We start from the raw sequence: 16,700 nt of genomic DNA, 5'->3' as shown, positions 1-16,700 counted from the left end.
CACCATCAATAACCGAGGGCTCAGAGAAAAGGGGGCTGGAGGGTAGGGCACCAGAAATGAAATGCATAGGCTTGCAAGTGACTCATGGCCTTCCTGCTTACTTTTCATGGCTATAACCTGTTCTGCGGCTATCTCTGACTTCAAGGTACAGAGACGTGGCATCCTGTGTGTACCCCAAAGTAGAAAAGTACCAGATGTTGGTGAGCGTGAGTCTGTCTACCATGGCATGTTGCTCAGTTGGGTTGGAGTGTTGGGGAGAAAGCAGGATCTCAGACTTCATAGATCTCTTCCTGGCGCTGGGACAAGATGGTGGGACATCCCAATGCTGAGAGTAGCAAGAGGGGCTATGTGTGTGAATGGAACGCTCACTCCCAGACACAGAGGAGGGCAAAGGGCTTCTGGGGATTTTTTGGGTCTACGGAAAACCCAGTCAGTCTGGGCTGTCTTCAGCTAAATAGTGAGCTTTCTTGTGGCAAGGGATTTCCCCCACACAGTAGAGATAAAAATCACTTGGGTTTTCAATTGTTTGTTTTTGCTTGACTTTTATCAGCTTGAATGGACATGCTAAACACAGGGCTGGGGAAAGCTGCCACCTTCTGTGACTCTCAGAGGACTAGCCATTCCGGGCGGGCACATTTCCCAGGGATGGAAGATGGTTTTTCAAAGCATAAACAGAAAATCCCCCCTTTTTTTGACAACTTAATTTTGGAAGGAAATACTTCTTTTTTCTTTCTTAAATAAATTAAAAAAAAAAAGCAGCAGGCAGAGAAGACTCCCTGCTGAGCAGGGAGACAGATGTGGGACTTGATCCCAGGTCCCTGAGATCATGACCTGAGCCAAAGGCAGATGCTTAACTGACTGAGCCACCCAGGCATCCCTGGAAGAGAATATTTCTAAAATTTGTAGCATGGTGAAAATTTATATTCACTGTAAACTGATGCCAAAAAATGTACCTTTCTTTTCTAACTTTTCTAACAAGCGTTTCATTTGGTGATTGAGGTCCCTTTAGTACCATGTCTTCTCCATCTTGCTGGCTCACATCTGCTTCTCTTAGATTTATTCAGTCTCTTTGGGGGTAAGTGCTCAGGCTTTCAGTTTCTCACCTTACTGCTTTCTTCTAGCCAGGAAGGAGTCTGAGAGTATGGAAGCCATGCCCCAGGGCATGATGCGGAGGGTGGCAGTCTACACCTGATGGCCTGGGGCCTTCACTGGTATCCATGGAGATGTTCCTATATCTGACTGGCCATGGGGTGTCCTGCCAAATCTACTGCTGAGGTCTGCAGCTGGGAAAACCCACAGTCTGATCTTACAGCTGGGTCAGAGCCGCCACAATGGCCAACTTGGGCCCACTGTGCCCCTCACCGGCTCCACAGGCTCTCTGTGTCTTTGCCAGGCCACGTTTCTCATCTGGCTTTGACTGACCACTTGTGCAGGTGATACTCAAGATATTTGACAACCAGCAGGGGACAAGCACCAACTAGTCAGAACCGACGCTATAGGATCTGTTACTAGACTGCGAGGCTCTCCGAGGAGCCCCAGGAAAGGCATGGTAGCAGAGGAAAGAGGGCTCAGGGCTTGGTTAAGTGATATTTACCAGCTGGTGGAGACATGTTTCCATCTTTGGCCACACTGCTCCTTATGGACTGAATATCCAGCTCCAGGTCACCTTGTCCTTTATCACAGCAGCCCCAAATTAGCCCAGATCTCAGTTTACCTCCCATTCCCCACTTGAAGCACAGAGATGTATCTGGGTTTCTTCCCCATCAGTGAGAAACTCAGGCTAGCAGGACTTCTGTCTCTTTGCACTCGGGTTTTGAACTCAGAGTCAGGAGCGGGCCAATATGCCTACCTCCTCTTGTGGTTTCCTTCCTTTTACCCTGAACCCCCTGCCCCCCACCCCAAAGCCTTTTCTTCTACTTCCCCTTCCTACCAGGAAGGAATATGTAACATGCACTTCCTTCCCTCCTTTCTGAGGAGGACTTTGATCTTCCCTTTTCTTTGGGGCATAGTGGCAGAAGAATTGGAGATGCTAAGAGTTCTGGATTCTGAACAAAATTTAAACTGTTTTTCATGATTCAAGGAAATCACCATGAACATCAACTGTTTTGTGCTGTAACACCCTGATGCCCCCATCGGGCACAGGGAGGTGGAGGGGACCACTGGTGTCTCTCTTACTGGCTCCTGATTGCCATAACTTTGATTCTTGCACTTTCTTAATGTTTTTCTTTCCTTTCCCCCTCTGCATCTATCTTAATGTCTTTCTGTGTCCTGTGTTATTAGGCCATCAACTGCCTCTCCCTTCTCTATGTTCTCTGGTTCACCAGCCCAGTCCCTCTTTCTAATTTGCTACCTCTAATCTGCTTTTGATCAAGCATTCTGGTTGCATACTGCTGTGTAACAAAATGCCCCCAAATTTAGCAGCTTACAACACACATGTTATTATAACTCACATATTTTTGTAGGTCATGAATTTGAGAGGGGCTCTGCTAGGTGATTTCTTCTGTTCCATGTGGTTTGATTGAGTTCAAGCAGTGGTACTTACTTGGCTAGTGAATTGACTCTTCTGGGAGTCTAAGATGGCTTTACTCACATGGCTGGAGTTCTTGAGGGGATTCCTGGGAGGCCAGACATAGCTGGAACTGTGAACTCGGTCCCCTACAGGTGACCTCCTCTGTGAGGTGGTCTCGGGTGGTTGGAAAGCTTACATGGTGGCTGTCTTTCCCCAGAGCAAGCATCCAAAAGACCCCAGCTAGAAGCTCTCACCCAGCATCATTCTGTTGGTTAGACGCCAGTCACAGGCTGGCCCATATTCAAGGTTGGTGAGTTGGGCTCCACATTTTGCTGGCAGAGTGGCACCGTCACATTGCAGAGGACCACGTAAGATGGGAGGTACTGTTGTGGCCATCCTTAGAAAGTATAATTGTCACTCTGAGAAGCAACAAGACTCGTAGACATGGAGAACGAGTTGCTGCAAGAGAGCTGCCAAGCTGCTTCTAGGAGTAAAATATCCGCGCCTTTGTGCCAGGATCTTATGGGCTCTCTTTCACCTGTTTGGGTCTTTCTGTCTTTGTTTTCTCTGTCCATGTTATATTTCAGATGCACAGGTTTTCTGGATGATTGATAATTTAAATATCTGGGGTGTTCACTACATACACTCAGATTATAAGAGGTTGAAAGCCACCTTTAGCTTACGATGTGTGGTACCTGTCCCATATCAGCACAGAGCTAATGTTACCCAGCCGTAGTCCAAAAGACCTAGAACTCCTATCCCCAGGAGAAGTCAGAAGTCTTGAGTTGTGCCTCAGCTCTTTGCTGGCTTTGGAATTCCTGCAAGTGAGTTGATGAGATTTGGTGGTTATCTGATTAAAGAAAGCTCTGGATTTGGTGCTTTTGAAACAGAACCTGTGTCCAGGGCTGAAACTTAAGTGCAAATTCAACCTTGTTTGGAACTTTCAGGACTTCAGTGGCTGGGAGGGTTGCAAGAGCTCTCAATAGCTCAGCTCTTATATTTATTTTAGATGAAGAAACTGTTTCCCAGATTGGGTAAATCAGTTAGTGACTTGCCTAAGCTCACACAGCCAGTTAATGGTAGAGTGAATCCAGCTTCAGTCTTTTGCTGTGTGTGCTTAGAGGCTCTATCACTAAGATGTCAGTCTGAATGACAGCATGGGAATGCCACACGCCGGGCGTTGATTGAACGTGTGTGTGTGTGTGTGTGTGTGTGTGTGAGTGAGATTGTGTGTTTCCGTGTTAAGCGCCCTTGTATGATAGGGATTTAGGCGTCAGGCTTCTGATTCCACTAGGTAAAGCTGAACACCTTTCTTAGTAGCAACCGGTTCTAGTAAGTTATTGCCTACAGTACCGAAAGTTCTCAGGCTGTGGGATGGACCTTCAGCAGGACTTAGTAAGAACACAGACGGTGGCATCTCTGACTTCTCCCTTAGTTCTGTCAGTTGCAGGATCCTGAGAAAGTTAGTCACCTCCTGAGTTTTGGGGTCTGCTTCTGTAAAATGCTGATGAGAGCCACCACTTGTCAAGTGATTTCTCTTTGCCAGCGCTCTGTACACATCACACACCATCTGCCCCTCTCTGCTACACGCCAGGCTGCAGCCATTTTACAGATGAATAGACTAAGCCTCTCAGAGGCAATGTGATCTACCCCTGGCACCGAACTACCAAGCTGGCCTACAAGGTTCTTTCAGACTCTCGAGTCCGTGTGCTCTCCTATATAAACTCTCCAGACTGCTGCAAGATACAGCTAGACTTCTGAGCTGCTTCCTGGGGTGGCATCTGACCAAGGAGTGGAGCTTAGGAGAAGGCAGATTTGCATTCTGAAATGACAGAAGGTTCTGATCATGTGTACTTCCCAAGACTGGAAGTGCCCATCTAATGAGGGGTAAACTTGGCCATCTGTGGGGATGCCGGGTTTGGGAAGACTGTTAGGTGGGCTGCTAAGCTTAATGGCTCATGGTGCCCCCTCTAGTTTTGGGTTCTGGTGCTTCTACAGAGCAGGGGAGGAATACCAAAGCTGAAGACTGTGTTGACTCAGGTTTGCATTCCACTTTAACATTGCATTAGCTTTGTGGCCTTGGCTAAGTTACTAAATGTATCTGAGTCTATTTCCATTGCTTCATGTTTATAATGGGGATGATGCACTCTTCTAGGCTCATGAGTGTTGCCCTCTGGAATTTCTTAGAGCGGAAAATTCCTCTTATGCAGATACCAGGCTGGGAGAACTTGAAGCCTGGTGGATTCATACTGAGCGCCTCATGGATGGAGCTTCTGCATCAGTCATTTTGCAGGAGGATGGCAATCATTCTGAGCTAGAGGAGTGGTCTTGTGGGGGGCTTGCCTGTGAGAGGGCCTGATGCAGGAAGAAGGTGAAGAAAGTATCTGTGGCTGATGGTCCAGTCTGCGGGGGGCTGGGGGGGAGTGGGTCTGAATGATTCAGCCTTACTGGGAATGCAAAGTGTGAACAGAGGATTTGAAAGAGTGTGGCGATGAATTGGGTTGGTTTACCGAATCTCTTAATCAGTGGTTCTTGGGGGCAGAAGTTGGCCAAGTCCAAAAGGTTTGACAGGGAAAGAGTGCTTTTAGAGAGAAGGGACACTTGTTGGGAGAAATTAAAAAATAGATAGCCTGTAGCCATTAGTGGAGCCAAGTCTGAGTTTCTCTAAATTTTCCCTTGAGATTCAGCCCATCGTGGCCCAAAGATGGGTCTTCCTGTGCCATGGCTCCCAGAAAATAATTCTGTCTCCCCAGGCCCCACTAGGATCAAGGACATTGAGGTGCTCTTATCCTGACACAGCCATGCAGACCAGAAACAGTCTCACCAGGCTGCACTGAATTCCCTCAGTTCTGGGGTGTGTGTGTGTGTGTGTGTGTGTGTGTGTGTGTGTGTGTGTGTGTGTGTGTGTGTTGGGGAAACTGGTTTCTCTCTTTTCGGTAGAAACAGCAATAAGCTGTGGACAACCCATCCAGGGTTCTGCTTTGAGCCAGTATATTAAAAAAACAAAACAAAACAAAACAAAACAAACAAACAAACAAACAAAAAACAAACAAAAAAACCTCCTGCCTCAAACCTGGTCCTATATTTCTCTGCTTCTAGTTTCAGAGAAATATAGGACCTTGTTATTTATTTATTTACATTTATTTTTATTTCCTTATTCCCCAAACTCTTCATGTTCTGTGCTTTCCAGAGACTGAGTTCAAAATACTCACTTTGTCTCTGCTTTGAATTTTAAAATTCCCAAGCTTCACTTTAGTGAAAATATTTATTTTCCCATGGCTGTCAAAGGGTTTTAAAGCACATGCCTGCTCCAACATGTGTTAGTTTTTAGGGATTTATTTTACGAACTGGAGGTGACATATGGTATGCGTCAGGCCTGATAAACTATTTGACTTCATTAATATTCAAGATCTGTCACCTTTGTTTTGCTTTTTTTGGATGACTGTACCTCCTGACTCAGAGATGGGCAGTTGCCTACAAACTTCCGGTAACAAGGTGAAGACAGAAATAAAGAGAAGTTAAAGCTCAGTGAATCAAGAGATACATTAAAATATATTATGGAGTAAGATGTTGCATCACTTTAAATGCCTGAAAATTTATCTCTGGAGCTATCATTCTATTATATACTTACAAATTTGTCCTCAGTCTGCTAAAAATGTGTTCTCCATGCACTCTAAAGTCTTTAGGGGTGGAGGGTGAGAATGTCTGCCACTTTCCCATGTTCAAGGGAAAAATAGGTATATGTGTATATAATATGTACGTGTGTGTGTGAGAGAGAGACAGAGAGACAGAGAGGCAGAGAGAAAGGGAATAAAGCCAAATATTAATAATTGGTGAATCTAGGTGGAATACATACGGGTATTATACCATTCTCTCACCTTTTTGGTTTGTTGGAACTTTTCAGAATTAAATGAGAAAGTGAAGCAGACTGTGATCAGGAGGCTGAGCCCGGGAAGCTGTGTTCTTTCTCCCTCCCTTCACTCTTCACACAGTATTGGAGATTTCCTTATGCGCAGACCGGCTTTTCATCTCATTCCTCTGTTTTCAAACAGGGTGTAGTGAAACATGAAACATGGTTGTGCGACCAAAAAAAAAAAAAAGTCACTCAAATTCTTGGAACCAGCTGCCTTTAAAATTTCTTTCTTCCAGTAAAAAGGTCAACTCAGATTCAAGCAGAAATATCAAATTGTCTGTAATTTAAAGACACATTGAAAGAAAGTAGGTCAGGAGAGGAATGTTTTGCTGCAAACCTCTGCAGAACAAATTCTTTTTCCTTTGGGCCTGCCAAAGACTTACTCTTTCCCACACTGGCGATTTTGGTTCCAGCCTTCCCCTGAGGTTTTGATTTTTGAAAATGATCACTACTCCGTGTTTGCGGTTTAATTACCTGAAGCCACTTCCTGAAGAGGTCACAGTAAAGTGGCTGTTTTGCCCGAGTCCTCATAGGGCAACCAATACAATTCCCTTGAGTGAAGGGGTCCCTCTGGGTTGGGTTGGAAGGGGGCCAAAGGGGAGATGGAGAATGGCCAGCTGTTGCTTGAGGAGGACAACAGTTTAGGATTTTGTTCCACTGGAACAGGATCTTTGTTGAAACATCTCTACTTTTCGCTCTGACCATACGTGCAATTTTGAGAAGAGGATTAATGTCCAAGTGATTTCAACACCTGAAAAAGAAAGTGAGGGAATTTCTCTAGGACACTTTCTGCTCTGTAGCTCTGTGAAGCCTCAGCTAACATCAGCCAGACTTTCTGGCATAAAAATAATTTTAAACTTGGTTACAAAGCACATAAATCAAGGTTAAGCCTGCACCTGTCTTGGCGGGGGTGGGGGTTGTGCTCCCCTCCAAAGGAAGGCTGCCCAGCTCCTTTGCCTTTGAGCTGAATTGGCGCTCTGAAACTGTTGAGTATCAGAAAGAGGACTAGGGACAGCCCCGGCAGGGCTCCTTTTCCCGGGGTCCTTTCCATAAACTTTGGAAAGTTTGCATATTGGGATTAGGTTTGGCTGTGTATGGCAGGAAGTCTAAACGTAAAAAAACTCAGAAACCAAAAAAGTCTAGGGTCGGAGAGCTGTTCCACGAAGCCAAGCCACGAAGGACTCATGCTCCTGTCTTATTGCCCCAGCACTGCCAGCCAGTGGCCTGTGCCTTGTGGCCCAACATGATGGCTACAGTTCACCCATCACCTCCAGACTGAGCCAGCAGAAAGGCAGACCAGTGGAGACCTTGAAGTCTTTTGAGGAGACATTTAAGTCAACTTCCCAGAAGGAGCCCACTTTTCTACCTATGTTTTATTGGCCTATATTCTGTCACGTGGCCACTTCTAGTTGCAAGGGAGGATGGGAAATGTAGTCTTTATGTGGGCTAGTGATGTGCCGCGTTGAGTTAGGTATTCTATAATTGGGGAAGCAGGAAAAGACTAATATTAGAGAAGGAAACTAGCAGCATCTGTCATAGAAACTATATTTTTGAAGAGTTAGGGCTTTAGAATCAGTAGTCCTGGGTTTAGTTTAAACTTCAATTCCTGCTTACTAGTTGTAAGATATTAGTTCAGCTACATAACCTCCTTAATCTCTTCTATTACATGATCTGTCAAATTGGCATGATACTCACATCATGGGGTTAAAATGAGAGAATAGATGCTCAGTATTCAGCTCAGTAGCTGTCACTATTACACGTATCCCTGTGTCACCATCCTTGACTTCGTTCACTTATTTGGATATGTGGTACTGGTTATACATGTGTATTTGATTCCAACATCTTTCATATCCTTTCTAGAGAACCAGTGAGTCTGGCGGGGATCAGCACAGTTAGGGACGTGAGAAGCTAATGTGGGTGTAGAGGACAAAGCACCTTGGTCAATGCTGATGTGACGTTTATGCTAATCAAGTGGCCTGGTTAACCTGAGGCTGGGGTTAGTGGTTAAAGTTACAGGAAATATTTGTATTTCAGAAACATGTGAAGGATAAGACCATGCAGAAGCAGGAAGAATTTAGAGGAAACAGCCCTGGAGGAGACACCCAGCGAAGGGGCACATCTCAGGTCATTCACTACCCATCCTGGCTCCTAATCACCAGAGGGGGAGTTCAGACTGCAATTCTGAGCACATGCCTTCTGATGAGCGAGAGTTTCTAGCATGCAAGGACTGCTTCCTCAGTCTGCTAACCCTGCCCTGGCCACCTAAGGGCCCTGTGGGCTTATTGTAAGACATTCACAATGATATCTGTTCCAGGAACAGGAACCAAGTTAAACTTTAAGGAAATGGGGGAGGGGTAGTGGGAGGGAATTTATTTATTTATTTATTTTTCCTGGACTCATTCATCACTTCAAGTCCTTGCTAGTTTCTGATCATAAATACTCACTGGAATGTTCTGGCACTGGGCATCTTGTAGGCCTTGAGGGCTATGAATAAGACCAGGCTTATTCCGGGGACTCAAGGCTGTCCCCACCCATGCGGAGCCACATTATAAACAGGTGTAGTAGGTGTCATGGTTGCTCCCACGTGTTTCCCCTCCTGGCATAACTTGGAACTCCTCCTACTAGAGGTGGTGGTAATTTCCCTGCCCTACTGATGGCAATTCTGGCCATGTGACTTGCTTTGGCGAATGGAATGTGGGGCACATGGAAATGAGCTCGTTCTGGGCAAGGCTTTGAGTGCTCTTGTCCATGTTGCTTCTGTTTTTGCCATCACAGAAGAGGTTCATCTATCTCTCAGGCAGTCATAGATCCAGGGAGGATGAGAGACACATGGAGCCGACTTAGCTCCCACCCAAAGCCTGGAGCCATGCCTAGCCCAGCTTGATCTAAGACAGCCAACCCCCATCTGATCCACGGACTTGTGAGCCAGAACCATTTTACACGATTGGCTCAATTGCCATGGCTATTGTTTCATGCATTTCAGTTTTGAGGAGGATTGTTGGCAGTATTGTTGAGGCATTGATGAGCTAATATGACAGGTAATTACGATATGATTTGAGAACTGCAGGGAGGTAAGAGGCACCTGGTGCTCTGGTCTTGGGAAGGTATGTAGGCAGGAGTGCTTCACGAACTTGTGTATGTTATTCACAATTTGGACCTTATTTGGCTTTCCCCCCAGGAGACCAGAGAGTTCATGGTGTATGTAGTCTGCCAGTGAATGTCGGAATTGTATGTAAAGTAAGAGCTAATCCATAAAGACAACAGGAATAGTTCTTTGACATGTAAAATATGAAACCTTTTTGCAGCTAGTGATTAATTCACTCATTCATTCATTTAACAAATAGAAGTTAAGGATGTAGCTGTGAGTAAAATACAGTAGGATCTCTGAGCCCATGAGCTGGCATTCCAGAGGGTGGAGACACGGTTGATGAGGAATGCCATAGAGAGCAATGGAGTAGGAAAGAAAAATGTGGAGCATCGAGGCAGAAGGGTGGTGCAGCTCACACAGGAAGGTCATTGAAGACCTCACCACCAGGGATGCTGAGTAGGGACCTGAAGGAGAAGAGAACCTGAGCAGTGGCCATAGCTGAGGAATGAGCATCTTGGCACAGGGCAGAGAATGCTAAGGCGTACTCCAGGAGAGAGACATTAGGATATGAACATCTATTCCAAGACACCTTGTAAGTTCTTTGGGGGTTTGATGGTAGGTATGCTCAGTGAATATAGTTACTGAGATGCAATTTCAAAGCTTCTGTATTTTCTTGCTAAAAACTGTAGACAAAACGATTTCCATCATCAGATGAAGCCTCCAGAACCTGCTGCCGGGACCAACTTCAAGGGGTTCTCTCTCTGGCTCCTGGTGACCCCTCTGTCTCCTCCTATAGGCTACCGAGTGCTGGACCTGAGATCTCCATCTCCTGTGTCCTCCAGAAGTTGCCAGAAATGATGTTCATCTTGTACACGTTGATAATGAGTGTTTCAGCCTTCACCATTCAGCCTGAGGAACACACAGGTAAGAAATCAATCTTACTGAATCTTACTACCAAATCTTACTAATCTAGCTGAAGAGGGCCTGCCTGCAGCTTCTCTGGGAAATGTAGTTGTTTATCTAGTGAAGTTTGTTGTTTTCAAAAAGCAAAGTGGGACAGATCTTCCTCCTGCCCATCTCCTCTGTTGCATGGGCATCAATCATTTCTGCCAAAGAGTGAGCCCAGAAAGTAGTGCCTTTGGACTCAATAAAAGATGCTTTTGGATTTTAACCACATGTCCTGTCACAACTAAGCTCTTTTTCTATCTGAACTCAGCCCAGATCTACTTTTAATGTTAAGGAGTCAACAAGTGAAAAAATATGACCAAACTTTTTAACCGTTTTTTGTCCCCATATGAACCAGATTTAACTTTTCTCACAAAATTTAAATTGGAATGGACAGAAGCCCTAAAGTTGTTTTGGGGAGTTTTGAAATAATTATAACAGGAGGTGTTAATGGGACCCCCAGGGTGCAGGCCACTTGTTTGGGGCACTCAGCTTCTTCAGATGTGCCTGTCAAAGGAGCTTTTGGATCCAAAGCCTGACTGTAGTCTCCCTGTCCTTTAGTGGCAGCAGAAAACTGCAGATTTCTTGGCAAGCATTTCAAAACCGACTTCAGGGTGGAAGGGGAGCCTGTGGTTCTGAGGTGCCCCCAGATGCAACTCTGGCTGTGGACGTCTGTCAGCCCCCATGTCAATGTGACATGGCGTAAGAATGATTCTGCTCCAACGGTCCGAGGGGAAGAAGAGACACGAATGTGGATCCAGGATGGTGCTCTCTGGATCTTGCCGGCATTGCAGGAGGACTCTGGCACCTACATCTGCACTGTCGGGTAAACCCCCACATCCCCTGGGACTAGGGTAGGGGGTGGGTCTCCTTCCAGAATGGGCTTCTGCATGGTTCTTCAATGATGACGTGGATTTCAAAATCCAGTGTGTAGGACCTTTTATCCTCCTCACTGTTCCAGAAACCTCCTACCTGAGAGCCTTCCCCAGATGCCTTCATGGCTCCTTCTCTCCCTTCATTGAAGTCTTTGCTCGAATTTCACCTCTTTGGAGAAGACTTCCCTAGCTACTCTACCTAAACCAGTACTCTTGACAGTCCCTCTCTTTCCCCTGCTGGTATTTTTCCTCACCTGACACACATGTGTTTACCTATTTAATGTTGTCTACCCCATTAGAATGTAAACTCTAGTTCCACAGGGACTTGATCGATTTTGTTCATGCCCACATCCACCTGGAGAGAAGAAATTGATGTAGAACAGTGGATGAGACTTGAGGAATGAGTTAGCCCAACTGCTTATTGTACGTGTGAGGGGACCGAGCTCACTAATAACATGCTCCCAGGTGGTGTGTGTGGAGCTGAGACAGGAACTCAGAGCTCCTGATGTGGAGGCTGGAGCCCCCTTCCTCTTTATCCTCTCCAATTCACTTTGTTGTGCAACCGTCACCACCGTCCATCTCCAGAACTCTCCATCTTCCCACACTGGAGCTCTGTGCCCATTAACCACGAACTCCTCCTTCTCCGTCCGCCAGCTCCTGGCAGCCCCCACCTTCTGTCTCTCTCTGTGAATTTGAGTACTTTACCTCAGAGGAGTGGAGTCAGACGGTGTTTGTGCTTTGGTGATTGGCTTATGTCACTGAGCACAGTGTCTTCAAGGGTCATGCACACTGAAGGTGTATGTATCTGAATTTCCTTCCTTCTTAAGACTGGATGATATTCCATTGCATAAATACACCATGTTTTGGTTACCCATTTATCTGTCAGGGGACAATCTACCTGCTTTTGGCTACTGTGAGTAATGTTGATCTGATCATAGGTGTGCAAAGATCTCTTTGAGTCCCTGCTGTTACTTCTTTTGGGTACAAACCCAGGAGAGAATTGGTGGATCAGTGGTCATTCTATGTTTAATTTTTTGAGGAACCATCATATCGTTTGCCACGTGGCTGCTCCATTTTACATTCTCATCAGCAGTATACACGGGTTCCAGTTTCTTCACATCTTCACCAACACTTACTGTTTTCTTGGAGAAGGATAATAGCCATCCTACTGGGCATGAAGTGATATATTATGGTTTTGATTTGCATTTCCCTAATAATTAGTAGTGCTGAGCATCTTTCTGTGTGTTTTATTGGCCGAATGTCTATTTAAGTCCTTTGCCCATTTTTAACTTTAAAATTTTTGTTGTCTCATTATTTTAAATTTCTTTTAAAAATTGAAATATAATTAACATGCCCTGTTATGTTAGTTTCAGGTACAGAGTATAATGATTCAACAATTCTATACGTTTCTCGGTGCTCATTGCTAAGTATACTCTTAATCGCCTTCATCTATTTCTCCCATCCCACCACCCATCTCCTCTCTGGCAGCCACCAGTTTGTTCTCAGTGTTTAAGAATCTTTTTGTTTGTTTGTCTCTTTTTTATTTTATTCATCTGTTTTGTGATGAACACAATTTTTTCTTAAATTTCACCTATGAGTGAAATCATATAGTCTTTGTCTTTCTCTGACTGATTTATTTCACTTAGTGTTACTCCATCTAAATCCATCCATGTCATTGCAAATGGAAAGAGATCATTCTTTTTTATGGTTGAGTCATATTCCAGTGTGTGTGTGTGTGTGTATGTATGTGTGTGTATCACATCTTCTTCTTCTTTTTTTTTTTTTTTAAAGATTTTATTTATTTCTTTGACAGACAGAGACCACAAGTAGGCAGAGAGGCAGGCAGAGAGAGAGGAAGGGAAGCAGACTCCCCACTGAGCAGGGAGCCCGATGCGGGACTCGATCCCAGGACCCCGAGACCATGACCCGAGCTGAAGGCAGAGGCCTTAACCCACTGAGCCACCCAGGTGCCCCCACATCTTCTTTATCCATTCCTTAATCGAGTTATTTGTTTTTGAATTGTAGGAATTCTTTCTATATTCTGGCTATCCATCCCTTCCCAGATATATGATTTACAACTATTTTCCCCCATGCCATGGGTTGCCTTTTTACTCTTTTGATAATGTCCTTTGACGCACAAAGTTTTTTTAAATTTTGATAAAGTTCAATTTATCTATTTTTTCTTTGGTGGCCTATGCTTCTGATGTCCTATCCAAGAAGTCATTGATGTATCTAATGAAAAGCTTTTGCCCTGTGTTTTCACCTCAGAGTTTTTATAGTTTCAGCACTTATGTTTAGGTCTTTGACCCATTTTGAATTAAAATTTATACAAGGCATGAGGTAATGGTCTGACTTCATTCTTTTGCAAGTGGTTATCCAGTTTTCCTAACACCTTTTGTTGAGAAGACTGTCCATTTCCCACTCAGTGGTCTTGGCAAAGCTTGCTACTTCTTGCAGGAGAAAGTTGTAGGTGCAGTTAGTGCTGGTGATTTTAAACCTTGCCTGGCTAAGTTCTCCTGGAAGGATTAGGGCAGACTGGGAACTGGTGCTTCTGGTCTTCTGTCTCCAGCTGCTGCTTGTATCCTGCCCCCAGGCTCTGCCCACTCCTACTAGCCAGCTTTAGAGCCTGCACATCTCCTAAATCTGCTTGATTTAAGGAGGAGTTGTATCGATGAGGATTTTCATTTGGAAGGAGAACCAAATAAAGTGGATTTATAGCACAAGGGAATGGTGAATGGGAGATTTTCAGACAATATCAGCCCCAGTCTTAGATTTTGTGTGTTGAGGTGGTGGGGTAGGGGGTGGTGTGCTCAGTCCTGTCTGTGGACCTTGCCTAGGAAACAGGTAGGCAGTCTCTTATTTCCCTTTCAGGGCAATGTGGATATCTGATTTTACAATAGCTATAAATGCATAGTTTTTCCTACCTTTTAGAGGAGAAAATTCTAATGTTTTCCTAAGGAGTGCTACTAAGAAAATTTAATAGTGTGGTAGACAAAGATTGGAATTCGGACGTAGAATGTTATGAGTGTGAATCCTAGCCCTCTCATTTTCTAGCCAGTAGGACCTTGGTCTTATTACTTGGCATTTATGGATCTCAGTTTTCTCCTCTCGAATGGGGAGAGTTTGTTGGGAGTCCTGTGAAATCACAGCACGTGAAGCATCTAGTTATCGGGAGCACCATAGAAGATGGACTGCATATATATATGGAAATGCCTTTTCTTTCCCAAAGGCAATACTTATTGACTACTGGAGGGATAATATGCAAAAACCAGGGAGATGTGAACTGAGTCCTGTTTGTCTTAAAGTTTCTTTTTCTACTTGATTAAAAAGATTGTACTTAATTCCCTTATTTTATTTTCTATTCTTAAAAAAAATTTTATTTATTCATTTATTTTGGCGGGGGGCAGGTGGAGGGAGAGGTCGAGAGAGAATCTTGAGTAGACACGCTGCTGAGCTCAGAGCCTGATGTGGGGCCCGATCTCATGATGCTGTGATCATGACCTGAGCCAAAATCAAGAGTCAGATGCTCAACCAACTGAGCTACCCAGGCACCCCTTTATTTTCTGTTTTTGTAGGAAAAGAGAGCTCTGAGATTGAGAGGGGCAGATGAAATCCCAGGGTCAAGGTTTCTTGGCATGTGAGAGAGTTTCCCTGGTTGATCTCTCGAACTCTATTCCAGCTCTAAGACTGGGGTTCCAGTGGAGTAAGAATCAACAGTAGTCGCCCTAATACCCTTTGGCAGGTATTAACACAGCCCTATTCCTGTGATTTTTATTCGCTTCTGATCTAGAACCCGCTTGGCCTTTCTGTCAACCATGGTGGGTAGATTATGCTGCTAAATCAAACAGCCCCCAAATCTGAGTGGCTTAAAACCACAAAGGCTTATTTATCACCCATGGTGAGGCCATGATGTGTAATTCCACTGTTTGCTCAGGGCAGGGGAACTGGACGTACTCGGTGAACAGCCCTAATGACCACCATCCCTTTGCACTGGGGAGGCCACGCCACATGGAGAATGTGGGTGGTGACCAAGTTACTCCCTACCCACCAGTCTTTTTTGAGTTATTTTCATGGACTGTCTGGCCCATATGTAATTACCAGATCAATAATGTGAACAGGTTTGGGACTCTTGGTATGTGTAATAAGTTTGGTTTCTGGAGATATTGCCCCAATTTAGGGGTTTTCCCAGAGCCCTCCTGGGCTTCTAACCTTGGTCTGACCTCTAAGTAGCTCTGCAGTCTTAGGAAGTAACTTCATTTCTGTATACCTAATTTTCCTCATCTAAAAATGATATGCTAATAATTCCTACCTTGTAGGGTTGGACAATAAATGAAATAACTTACGGAGAGCACCGAGTCCAGGGCCTGGCACACACCTCTCCCAGCTGCTTCCATGCCTATTTTCAGGTGTGCACTGGTCTTTTGTCCTCATTGGTGTTTCTTTGACTTACAGTGAGATTATGTATTTTTCAAGGTGATAGCTTTCTGCATTTCTTTGTGCCAAAGATGTTTGTTCATCCTTTTCCTTTTTTTAAGCAGACATGAAATATAATATTAGATATTGGCTTTATCCATTTGAGTTCATTCTTTTTACTTTCAGGTACCAAGCTTTTACCACTTACTTCTCTCCAGACATTTTTCACACTTTCTTCCTTCTTTAGATATATAGACTGTTTGATCTTTTGCTGTGCAGGCTTCTCCCTCCCTTCCTCTCCTTACACAGCACACGTTCTTATGGTCTCTGTTGATTATGTAGTCAGGAACTTACTTAGCTGAGATAACTGTATTTTTATGTTTTTTCCCCCATGTTTCTATCAATGTTTTGCCTCTACCCTTTCCCCAGTCCTATGGTCTTAATAGAATTATGATATTGAAGTTAGTTAGGTGAACCAAAAATTTAAAAAAAAAACCCAAATTAAAAAAGAAGCTTGCCAAGTTCATTTTCCCCCATGCAGTATTGCGAAAAATATTTTAGAGATCTTACCCAGAGTTCTCTGCAGTTTTCTGAAATTTGACATCAGTTGATAGATGATTCCCAGAATTTAATGGGTTTGGGAAAATTATCCTCAATTTCATTTAGCGTTGCTGTTATTTTGCCTTGTCATTTATTATGCCTTTTTCCCCTTTACTTCAGAAATGCTTCTTACTGTGATGAAATGTCCATTGAGCTCAAGGTTTTTGAGAAGACAGAAGCTTCCCTGCCTTTCATATCGTACCCACAAATTCTAACTTTGTCAACCTCTGGGTCCTTAGTTTGCCCTGAGCTGAGTGAATTCACCCATAACAAAATGGACATGAAGATTCATTGGTACAAGGTACGTCTTTAAAAATTGCTGCTTTAATTAAAATGTGTTTTACTAGACACGGGAAA

At 44.3% G+C, this 16,700-nt stretch overlaps 1 protein-coding gene across 2 annotated transcripts in view; it reads left to right on the top strand.

The window, feature by feature from the left end:
* Positions 1–16,700, top strand: part of IL1R2 (interleukin 1 receptor type 2) — a 33,283-nt gene that overhangs the window by 5,961 nt on the left and 10,622 nt on the right. The window contains exons 1-4 of one of the 2 annotated variants that reach the window (XM_032351734.1): positions 9,696–10,102; positions 10,307–10,434; positions 11,017–11,281; positions 16,464–16,644. In XM_032351734.1, coding sequence (XP_032207625.1) covers positions 10,365–10,434; positions 11,017–11,281; positions 16,464–16,644 — 516 coding nt within the window. In that variant the 5' untranslated portion in view covers positions 9,696–10,102; positions 10,307–10,364. Of the gene's footprint in view, positions 1–9,695; positions 10,103–10,306; positions 10,435–11,016; positions 11,282–16,463; positions 16,645–16,700 lie in introns of those variants that run through there. The other variant, XM_032351733.1, reaches the window with a different exon arrangement.

Source organism: Mustela erminea, chromosome 7 (genome assembly GCF_009829155.1).
Source record: "Mustela erminea isolate mMusErm1 chromosome 7, mMusErm1.Pri, whole genome shotgun sequence".
Classification (NCBI taxonomy): Eukaryota; Metazoa; Chordata; class Mammalia; order Carnivora; family Mustelidae; genus Mustela; species Mustela erminea.
This window is presented reverse-complemented; position numbering and strand designations above follow the sequence as displayed.